Genomic DNA, 11,848 nt, shown 5'->3' on the forward strand with positions numbered 1-11,848 from the left:
TCAGGCATCATACGGAGCGAAAGGGTTAAAAGGAGGATTCCACTATCTCTCCCGAACCAGGGTTTTACAGAGACTTTCAGTTTCACTTCACCCTTTCGGCCAACCGGATATTTGAGGAATTTCGGTCCATTTATCCAAAATACGAAGTAATCATATTATAGGTTTTATATATATACTTCTACATATACACTGTATATATTTTTATTTTTTGTAAACATAAAAAAAGTGTTGCCTAATAATACTGGCATTGCAAGTATGGATTATAAGGCTACTTAGTACCTTATCGTGACACAGCCACACCTTCTTACTCATTCCAAAAGCCTTGGACCTGAGTCATGATATTGATGTTTGTTCCACTGAATATTATTTATAACCTGACATATGACATATTCGAAAATTTTAATAATAAATTTTTATTTGATTAATATACTTACCCGAATCACAAATAAGCATTGACACAGTCTGAGATGCTACAGGTCTGAAATACGCTACCCGTCAAAACTTTAAGGGAAGCAACCCCACAAAAAGTGCTGCAATAGTGCGTTGGTAAGGACGCCAGTCCATAGGGGTTATCTCCCCTCTGGCATGTGTGACGTCACTACCGCTCCACAGCACGTGGCTAGTCATACGACTTTATAGAATACATAGAAACTATAATGCGGGGTTGGTGGGAGGGAATTCACTATGTGATTCGGTTAAGTATATTAATCAAATGAAAATTTATTATTACAATTTTCGATTAAATTACATATTCTTACTCCAAATCACATATTTTTTGTTTGTTTGTTTGTTTGCTTAACGCCCAGCCGACCACGAAGGGCCATATCAGGGCGGTGCTGCTTTGACATATAACGTGCGCCACACACAAGACAGAAGTCGCAGCACAGGCTTCATGTCTCACCCAGTCACATTATTCTGACACCGGACCAACCAGTCCTAGCACTAACCCCATAATGCCAGACGCCAGGCGGAGCAGCCACTAGATTGTCAATTTTAAAGTCTTAGGTATGATCCGGCCGGGGTTCGAACCCACGACCTCCCGATCACGGGGCGGACGCCTTACCACTAGGCCAACCGTGCCGGTCCTTAGAAAAGGTAAAGTCTGAATAAAATTCCTAGACTAGACGCTCCAGTCCACCTTCTTCTGCACCAACTGAGACAAGAAGTGGTCTGGGCACTCGAAGCCAGCCCCGGCTAGCAGAGGGAAAAGTTGTGACATGAGGTAAGCCACGGCGGGAGACTCCACAAAACTAAAAGATTGTGATTCCACCCGCGAAGGCCGAAAGTCAACAGCAGCAGAAGGGGGTAAAGAAACACCCTGGACTGCATAAACAACCCCCTCCGGAAAATAAGCCGCTGCCACTGAAGGCGCTTATCACATAGCCTGCCTAAACACAGTAGGCAAAGCTACATACTCCACCTCCTCATCAGATAAAATCTGAGTCGCCACCATCCAATGTGTTACCACACAAAGGAGGAGAGACAGGAGAATCAAAAGCGTGCTCCGACCCCGCTTGCCAAACACCATTACTCCCCTGCCCTAAAGGGGAAGAGAAGAAGAAGCAGGCACAGCACCCTGCCAAGAGGGAGTGTGGCCGGGGCCACCGAACAAAGCCCATTGTTCGTCGACCGCTGTGCGGTTGACTGGGCCCAGTGAATAAAACTCGTTTGGCTAGACTGAGTCACCCCACCACCCGAGTGGGGAGGGAGGTGGGCAGTCACAGCAGAAAACGACCCCCGAGAGGGGTAAGACGGAGTGAGAGAAGGGACCGAAAACGGCCAACCCCACCTGTCTACCTGCTGTAGTCCTGTAGCCCCACCGCTAACCCACCCCGATGGGGGAGGAGGGCGATTGTCAGGCAAGGACAATAAAGGCACAGACTGTGAAGACAGTCCAACAGCGCCCACCCGATCTAGCCCAGATGGAGGGAAAGGGTGAAACGCTGCTCCGGCCCCCACCCGATCCTGCCCAGCGGGCGGGAAAGGGTGGGACGCTGATACATCCCCCACCCAATCCTGCCCGGTGGACGGGAAAGGGTGGGCAGTCACAGCAGAAAACAGCCCCTGAGAGGGGTAAGACGGAGTGAGAGACGGAAGCGAAAACGGCCGCCCCCACCCGTCCACCTGCTGTAGTCATGTAGCCCACCGCTCACCCACCCCGATGGGGGAGGAGGGCGATTGTCAGGCCAGGACAATAGAGGCACAGACTGTGAAGACAGTCCAACAGCGCCCACCCGATCCAGCCCAGAGGGAGGGAAAGGGTGGAACGCTGCTCTAGCCCCCACCCGATCCTGCCCGGTGGGCGGGAAAGGGTGGGTCGCTGATACAGCACCCACCCGATCGCGCCCGGAGGGCGGAAAAGGGTGGGAAGCTGACACAGCCCCCTGCCCCCATTGAGGCAGAGTGGGAACAAGCCCAGGCCGTGACTTACCGTGCCCCCCCACTCCCCCTTCCTCACGGTAAGGGGGCTGCATGCCCGACTCAGCTGTGCTAAAAGCAAGGTGAGCGGACAAAAGCAGGCGGGGAGCAGGCCCCCTCTCCCTGCGGAGAGAGTGCTCATGAACAACCCAGTACTACCAGAGGCAGAAAGGGCTGAACCGAATTGGCCATTTGCACCAGACCACGGTGCGAAGCAGGAACGCCCCCCCTATCCCCCCCCTTTGGCGGGGGGCTGCGTAACGCACTGAGAAGTACCGGAGGTAATCAGAGTGGTTAGAGGCAGGTAGGGAGCAGGCCCCCCCTCCTGAAAGGAGAGGGTGTTCGTGAACAGCCCAGAGCCACCAGAGGCAAAAACGGGCTGAGCCGAACTGGCCATTTGCACCAGACCACGGTGCAAAGCTGAAGAACGAGAGGGCGGGAACCGCCGATCGTGCCTGAAACAGCTGAGAAATAAAAACACATATATCATCGTTAAGTCCTCCGCAAACGGAGGACACAGACTGATTCTCCTTAAGAGGAGATGGGGGCTAGGGAGAAAAAAACGAAACCTTATCCACCCGAATAGCTACCACAAAAGAAGTGCTACTCGAAGGGTCGACGACCCGCACAGAGGTTTCTAAGAAAAGGCTAGCAGCCGATTCACTACCTGCCCCGCACTAAGTTACTGCTTGCTATCGGCCATCTTTGGAAAAGATAAAAGGCCGAACACCGTACTCCACTTAGAAAAGTAAATTTCTAAAGCGGCTGTAAACAAGCAGCTAACACAACAAATCAATTCAACAAAAAAGGACAGGTCTCACCAAAAGGCGAACAGGTGAAGGCTCCCACGCGCCCGAATCATCACAAAGACGAGGGCTAGGGAAAGCCAAGTAAGCAGTCAAATTCCGCACGTCTTACGTGTGTTGTCGAAAGTCGAGAAAGATTATTCCGGATGCCGGCGCTCACGTGGTGCGCAGTGGGTTATGAGGGCATAGCAACGGCTATGGCGTCTGTTTTTAGCTTGGTTACCATCCTTTCAAGGGCAGGTAATTTGAGTAGTGTTTTGACATCTAGCATGTGAGATTGAGGTCAATGCATTTATGACCGCCCTGATATGGCCCTTCGTGGTCGGCTGGGCGTTAAGCAAACAAACAAACAAACATGCATTTATGAGAATTGCGGTAAGAATATGTAATTTAACTTAAAATTGGAGCTGCACAAAATTAAAAAATCTTGTAAACTTGAAGGTATTTCATCACCTAGTTTTGTCTTTGATTTAAAAAAATGTTTACTGCATTAAAGGAAAATCGCCACGCTAACAAAAAGTTAGGCAAACACAAGAAATACCAGTCACCTCACACATTTTTACTTGTAGCTTATGATTTTATCATTGCAGGTGGTATATTCTCAAATAATTGTTACCGGCACGGTTGGCCTAGTGGTAAGGCGTCCGCCCCGTGATCGGGAAGTCGTGGGTTCGAACCCCGGCCGGGTCATACCTAAGACTTTAAAATTGGCAATCTAGTGGCTGCTCCGCCTGGCGTCTGGCATTATGGGGTTAGTGCTAGGACTGGTTGGTCCGGTGTCAGAATAATGTGACTGGGTGAGACATAAAGCCTGTGCTGCGACTTCTGTCTTGTGTGTGGCGCACGTTATATGTCAAAGCAGCACCGCCCTGATATGGCCCTTCGTGGTCGGCTGGGCGTTAAGCAAATAAACAAACAAAATCAAATAATTGTTGAACCATAGCTTGAACCAAATGAGAAACAAGTTTCAAGTCAGTTTGTTTTTTCTTCTTTTTCTGCGTTCGTGGGCTGAAACTCCCACGTACACTCGTGGTTTTTTTTGCACGAGTGGAATTTTACGTGTATGACCGTTTTTTACCCTGCCATTTAGGCAGCCATACGCCGTTTTCGGAGGAAGCATGCTGGGTATTTTTTGTGTTTCTATAACCCACCGAACTCTGACATGGATTACAGGATCTTTTTCGTGCGCACTTGGTCATGTGCTTGCATGTACACACGGGGGTGTTCGGACACCGAGGAGAGTCTGCACACAAAGTTGACTCTGAGAAATAAATCTCTCGACAGAACTCACGCTGACAGCGGCCAACTGGATACAAATCCAGCGCGCTACCGACTGAGCTACATCCCCGCCCAGTCAGTTTGTTTCAATTGAACACCTTCAAAAGGGCTAACTGCTCAGGTTAAAAAAGAAGAAGGTTTAGACAAAAGCAGAAACCCCAAGAGTTATATCCCTTGCTAATGCTATACACAGATGCTGCTTTTTAATTCATCATTTCAGGAGTTCTATTCTAAAATGATTGTTGAATCATAGCTTGAATTAAAAGAGAAATATGTTTCAATTAAATCTGTCTCACTTCCTAACTTCAAGGACTCAATGTATCAGAAGCTAAATACCACTGGTTCATAGATCAGGAATGCAAGTTTTCTCTACCCCACACCACTGAAGGTCTCTGAATACCTGCAAGAGGGGTATATAAAGATGTGGGTGAGCTGAGTTTTCAAATAGATGGCAACTAAGATGCCACATTCCCCCAAATGACATGACATTGCTACCACCTTATTGAGATCGGTCTGCGACATGGTGAAAGGTGACTGACCTGGCACAACCACATGGGTCACACAAACACAGTGTATACAACAGCTGCCAGGGATTAACAATAAAAGGTATATAAAAAAAAAAGTTGCCAAATTCTTCCTGGGACGGAAATCCGTCTAGGACGGAAGAAATCCCACCCCTGCTCTACAGCAAATGGTTCGATGGAATTTCACCAAAACGCATTATCCGCAACGCAACTTCGTTGCACCTGTATGCGAGAGCGCTTGGCGACGGTAGGTAGATTTTGTGTCATCAAAAACAAGGGAATACATGTACCGCGCTGTCCTATGGAACGGGACTATTAGCGGACAGTGGCCATGCTCAGCTTAAAAGGAAAGGACATTTGACCGCCATGCAGTTAAATATGAATGGGACTTTTAGGCCAGTTAATCGGGCTATGACGCCTAACGACATCCCTGTTTATGTGGCAGTGTTACACACCTGGAAGATGGGCTGAGCCAGACGGCCACCCAATGACCGATGACGCTCTCGTGGAGGCACAGTCTTCAGCACACCAGACGTCACACGCAGGAGAACTTTCAGCATCTGTTCCCTGCATCACCAAATCCAAGAAAATTATTGCAGTTTTTAATCACTTTCAGGAAGCAAAGAAATCACATGCATTTTTCAAATACAATTTATGCATGCCAGGAATGTACCCCTCTTGCTAGTTAGTTAGTTAGTTAGTTAGTTAGTGTGTGTGTGTGTGTGTGTGTGTGTGTGTGTGTGTGTGTGTGTGTGTGTGTGTGTGTGTGTGTGTGTGTGTGTGTGTGTGTGTGTGTGTGTGTGTGTGTGTGTGTGTGTGTGTGTGTGTGTGTGTGTGTGTGTGTGTGTGTGTGTGTGTGTGTGTGTGTGTGTGTGTGTGTGTGTGTGTGTGTGTGTGTGTGTGTGTGTGTGTGTGTGTGTGTGTGTGTGTGTGTGTGTGTGTGTGTGTGTGTGTGTGTGTGTGTGTGTGTGTGTGTGTGTGTGTGTGTGTGTGTGTGTGTGTGTGTGTGTGTGTGTGTGTGTGTGTGTGTGTGTGTGTGTGTGTGTGTGTGTGTGTGTGTGTGTGTGTGTGTGTGTGTGTGTGTGTGTGTGTGTGTGTGTGTGTGTGTGTGTGTGTGTGTGTGTGTGTGTGTGTGTGTGTGTGTGTGTGTGTGTGTGTGTGTGTGTGTGTGTGTGTGTGTGTGTGTGTGTGTGTGTGTGTGTGTGTGTGTGTGTGTGTGTGTGTGTGTGTGTGTGTGTGTGTGTGTGTGTGTATGTATTTGGTGTTTAACGTCGTTTTCAACCACGAAGGGTTATATCGCGACGGGGAAAGGGGGAAGATGGGATAGAGCCACTTATCAATTGTTTCTTGTTCACAAAAGCACTAATCAAAAATTTGCTCCAGGGGCTTGCAACGTAGTACAATATATTACCTTACTGGGAGAATGCAAGTTTCCAGTACAAAGGACTTAACATTTCTTACATACTGCTTGACTAAAATCTTTACAAAAATTGACTATATTCTATACAAGAAACACTTAATAAGGGTAAAAGGAGAAACAAAATCCGTTAGTCGCCTCTTACGACATGCTGGGGAGCATCGGGTAAATTCTTCCCCCTAACCCGCGGGGTGTGTGTGTGTGTGTGTGTGTGTGTGTGTGTGTGTGTGTGTGTGTGTGTGTGTGTGTGAGTGTGTGTGTGTGTGTGTGAGTGTGTGTGTTAGTGTGTGTATGTGTGTGTGTGTGTGTGTGTGTGTGTGTGTGAGTGAGTTGTGGTTCTGGCACTCAATAACTGTAATCTGATACAAAGACCGTAAAGTGCCTTGTAAGTGCCCACCCCTCTTATGCACAAAATTCAGCCTAAAGTCTGGGGTGGGCATTACTACACCCTATGCAGGAACAGGAACAGTTCACCGTTAGAATCACGATATTCGATAACTTGGTATGAAAATGGTAAAGGAATGCGTTTTTTAACAAAATTATCAACAATATCTACAGGAAAAAAAGCACGAAATCAATCATGGTGGGGCTGGGCGTTAACTAGGTACCTGTACCCTATGCACTGTATTTGACCCAAAGTGAGGGGAGGGGGGGGGGGGGGGTGGATACTCAATAGGGGGCACTTAAAAGATTCTTTACGGTACTTACAGTTTCTACACATTTGCTAGGTCTTTTGAGGGTATACTTGATCTGACCAGACAGTTCTTAAATCTGCCTATATCATGATATGTAACTGTCTACAGCAAACACACTGTAGAATAAGTCCTGAAAACTTACCAGGTTCTTTGGTTCATTTGTGTATTCATCACAACATGTCGATAAATATTGAGCACGCGTTTACATAGATCAACCTGCAATTCAAAGCAAACCATTTCAGCCACATTTTACACTGTACTTTCAGCATCTACATAATTATTGCACATCAATTTTTTTTTAGGGCAAACCAAATCATTTGTCAATTTATTGACTAAAAGGACACTCTCTTTTCAGAAATGGGAAGCCTCTTCCGCTCTTATAAAATGTCATATTTTGTACCAAAAATACAAACAACATATAATGTATGACCAACTGCCAATTTCAGTTCTAATATTTTGATCACTTTTCCGGTAAAATACTGGAAAATTCTGATTAGTGCGGTCCATGCCAGGACCTAGACGAAATGGTAGCAACATTTACCTGTTCTTGTAGAGAAGTATTGTCACCAGTGGAAAGCAGGAAGATGTTGGCGGCGTTGGTGATGAACACCTGTAGAACGCGTTGCAGGCCTGCACGAACATCGTGAATGCGTTCTGCTGCACCAGAGTCTGCCAGGTCAGCGACGGCGCCCAGGTATGACCGATTCCGTCGGTACCGCTGTCTGTCCTCCGCCAGAAGGTTGGACTGAGCTAGTGACAGCGCACTTGCACTTGGGGAATCCTGAGAGATTATCAAAAATTCTGTCCCATCACACAAGAGAGGTTGTTGTAAAATAATTTGAATATTCATAATTTTGCTTTTTTCATGCCTGACATTTACAAAATGACATTTTTTGTACACAACTTTTTTTTTTTACAGAGCATACTGTAACTACGCATTGCTTGAGGAGAAGAAAAAGAACAACAAAAAGTTACAACTTCAAGACAAAAGTACAAGGCTTATATATACACATCCAGAAAAACTTGCGTTTTCAAAATGCACAACCATGATGCTGACTGATTTTCAGAAATGATAGATAATCTGAAGTATATGTAAGCCATCAATAACAAAAATATGACTGTCATGCTTTACATATCCATAAAAAAGTGTTGTTTAACTCAAGCATAACATAACAAAATGGCAAAGCAAATTGCACCATACATAAACAAAAAAGCCAATAAAACACAAAAAGAACAAAATGCAGGTATGTGTGCCAGCAAAAAAGTAGCCCGAAGTGAACAGACCAATCCAAAAATGTTTCTCAACACTAACACACTATCGTAATTCACTTTTTTTTTCTCAAAATGTATTTTCTACAGCGTATTACAGAGAGAGAGAGAGAACAAAAGAAGAAAAAAAGGCTCTTGCATTTATAATACAGAAGAACTGTCATCTCTCTGCATTTATTAATTCAGCTGAAGCTTGGGCTGTGCAGGTGGGAAGGAAATATGGCATTCATAAGGTCAAACACTATAAGTGCGTTGGGTATTCAAAGACAATTGCAATGGGGAATCTTCCCTGCACATCAATGTAAAACAAAACAAACACAGAAGAAATAAATCATTAGAAATAACCAAAAAGGTTTGGAAACAAAAATAATGATCTCAAGTGTCAAATGTGAAGAAAAAAAACTGAAAATAAAGAGTTCGGATAGGAGGTGTTGGTAAACCTAAGTAATTACATGTTCATGCACTTTGTAACGGCAGTAAATGTTTTTGCATATAATTACTGATTGTTTCATCCATGCAAGGAAAAAGTACAGGGGAAGCATTAATAAATCTTAACAAGGCAAACCTTCAGTTTCTCTCATCTCAGAGGCTGAAACCTTATTACAGCTACCGAGATCTTTTCATTATAAATTCTAAGCAGAACTCTACATGAATTCAAGTCTTTAGAGTTGGTTATATAAGACATCATCAGAGGGAAACTGCTGACAACAGTTATTACACACACGAGCACAAAAAAGCGAGCACATACGTACACACAAAACAGTTACACACACCTACAGTGACACACACACATTCACATATTCACACACACACACACACACACACACACACACACACACACACACACACACACACACACACACAAACACAAACACACTCACACACTGTACAGGAACACATGCAGCTGTGGACAGGAATTTTGACACACAAAGACAAGTCATACAAGAAACACCATAATCAAAACGACCAGCCAACGAAAAACAACAGCTGACAACACGAGCACACCAGAACACACTCGGCACCTAGCGGGATTGCACAGAACACAGTATCGGATGGACGAGTACGTACATCTGAGGAGGGTCCTTCCTCCTCCATGATATCTGAAAGACTATTGTGGAGAAAGTCAGGCATGTCCCTGGTGTCCAGGCCCGACAAGGCTTCGCTGGGTTCCAGCATAAACAACGGCCGCTGCTCCACATGCTAGAGCCAGGGCAACAAGAGAGGTCATTCCGTCATGCACCGCATGCTTGTCAGTCAATATGTCAATCAACCAATCACACAGAGGTGGGGAAAGCTATGAGTTTAATGCAAGCGTTTCAATGCCTGATGTTGGGCTGGGTCTTTCAGCTCATCTCAGCTGACTACTCACACAGGGACCAACAGGACAATTCGACTTTTATCTTTTTTCAGATCATTGCGACAGCCAGGACAATTAGACTACATCTTTGATAGATCGTCTCAGCTGATTACTCAAACTTGGATTGACAGGACTATGGGACTATTTTTTTTTTAGATCATTGCAACAGCCAGGACAATTAAGTTTAGATCTTTGTTAGCTCATCTCAGCTGACTATTCACACAGGGATCAACGGGAAAATTAGACTATATCTTATTCAGGTTACTGCAACATACATGACAATTTGACTACAGCTTTGTTAGATCATCTCCATTGACTAATCACACAGGGACAAAAAGGACAATTAGACTATATCTTTGTTAGATCATCAAGATCAAACCTATTAAAGGCACAGTCAGCCTCCCGTAAACCATCACAGACACTGTCAGGCTTTTACAAACAGTACAAACACCCTTTCATTTAAACACTCACCGCTTGAGAACATCCTAGGTGCCCTCCGTAAAGAGCGAGCAATTTTCAAAGAATTTATTTTTGCGTGGTTTATCTTACCCCTGAGCCATTGTGAACCTGTGTGATCCAGTTTCCTTTTTTTCACAGTTTAGTCGTCAGTTTGTGATTTCAATGCGACTCGCTGTAAGCTTATCTGCAATAGCACGTTATTGTGTACCTCTGAATCTAAAACGCAACAAACGGCTGCGAGTCACACGAACTAGAGCGGTGGCGGTTGACCGTTCAGAGGAACTGGCGCTATGCAAAACCATCGTCTGCTAAGAGAAAGACGTTTTGTGTGACACGTTTCCGGGGTTTTCTTTTTTTAAACATTCAAAACTTTGAATTGTACTGATAGCTGCACTGGCCTCAAAGTCTGGCAAGAATCGCCATTTAAAACTAGTTTGAGTGTTTGCGCTGGTCACATGGTACAAAGTCTACCATGTAAACACCACTTAAAAGCCTGACCAGATCTGATACGGTGAGGCAAACGTGGAGTGGGCCTTTAAGTAGTTGGGTTGTCATAGTGGAGTTGTCATTCTACTCACCATAACATTCTCTTCCTGCTTCAAGGGGCAGGGTACTAATCTCAACTGCATTTACAGACCAAAGAACTGGTATTTGCTTAACACATACAGGGGACTTCCACTAAATCATGGTCCACTAAATCACAAATTCGGCTATATCGCGGAGACCTCATGGACTTTTAAAAAAATGTGGGTTTTTTTACACATTCAGTCACGTAAAGCCCCAAAATAGTAAAGCTTTTGCCTCAGGCATTTTTCTTTTCAAAACTATCCTATTTCTCTCTGGGTCCGAAGGCCTTTGATCAATAAATCGTCATTTCATCTAATCAGTTCCCCCTCTCTCTGTCTCTCTCTCTGAGTCTCTGTCTCTCTCACTAGTGTTCCAAATGATGTGCGTGTCACTGTCTCATAGATAAAACTTGGTCATTGACCCCCGAGAAGAAGGTCAGTGTCTTTCTTTCTTTATTTGGTGTTTAACGTCGTTTTCAACCACGAAGGTTATATCGCGACGGGGAAAGGGGGGAGATGGGATAGAGCCACTTGTCAATTGTTTCTTGTTCACAAAAGCACTAATCAAAAATTTGCTCCAGGGGCTTGCAACGTAGTACAATATATGACCTTACTGGGAGAATGCAAGTTTCCAGTACAAAGGACTTAACATTTCTTACATACTGCTTGACTAAAATCTTCACAAACATTGACTATATTCTATACAAGAAACACTTAACAAGGGTAAAAGGAGAAACAGAATCCGTTAGTCGCCTCTTACGACATGCTGGGGAGCATCAGGTAAATTCTTCCCCCTAACCCGCGGGGGGGGGGGGGGGAGGTCAGTGTCTGTAAAATGGGGCAGGCTGTTGGTCTCAAGGCCAACCTGCTATTACAATGCACCTGCCTTTGATCTCACCGCACATCTAGAGCAAAAATATTTCCACTCTCTATTCTTCCTTTGATGTGCGGCCAAATACACCGGAAGCGCATGATGTGATGTTTTTTCTCAATTTTACCTCAAAAGTGGGAGTTGCGCCCTATATAATGCATTATAGTCCCGAAAATATGGTCCATTAC

General features: G+C 45.0%; 1 protein-coding gene across 6 annotated transcripts in view; it reads right to left on the minus strand.

Moving 5' to 3' along the window:
• Positions 1-11,848, minus strand: part of LOC138952779 (ral GTPase-activating protein subunit alpha-1-like) — a 499,987-nt gene that overhangs the window by 406,181 nt on the left and 81,958 nt on the right. For 5 of the 6 annotated variants that reach the window (XM_070324510.1, XM_070324511.1, XM_070324509.1 and 2 more), the window contains 4 exons: positions 9,476-9,607; positions 7,680-7,919; positions 7,281-7,354; positions 5,482-5,593 (listed from right to left, as the gene is read on the minus strand). In XM_070324510.1, the coding sequence (XP_070180611.1) occupies positions 5,482-5,593; positions 7,281-7,354; positions 7,680-7,919; positions 9,476-9,607 (558 nt within the window). The remainder of the gene's footprint in view (positions 1-5,481; positions 5,594-7,280; positions 7,355-7,679; positions 7,920-9,475; positions 9,608-11,848) is intronic. The other variant, XM_070324508.1, reaches the window with a different exon arrangement.

The sequence above is a fragment of the Littorina saxatilis genome, linkage group LG17 (genome assembly GCF_037325665.1).
Source record: "Littorina saxatilis isolate snail1 linkage group LG17, US_GU_Lsax_2.0, whole genome shotgun sequence".
NCBI classification, from domain to species: domain Eukaryota; kingdom Metazoa; phylum Mollusca; class Gastropoda; order Littorinimorpha; family Littorinidae; genus Littorina; species Littorina saxatilis.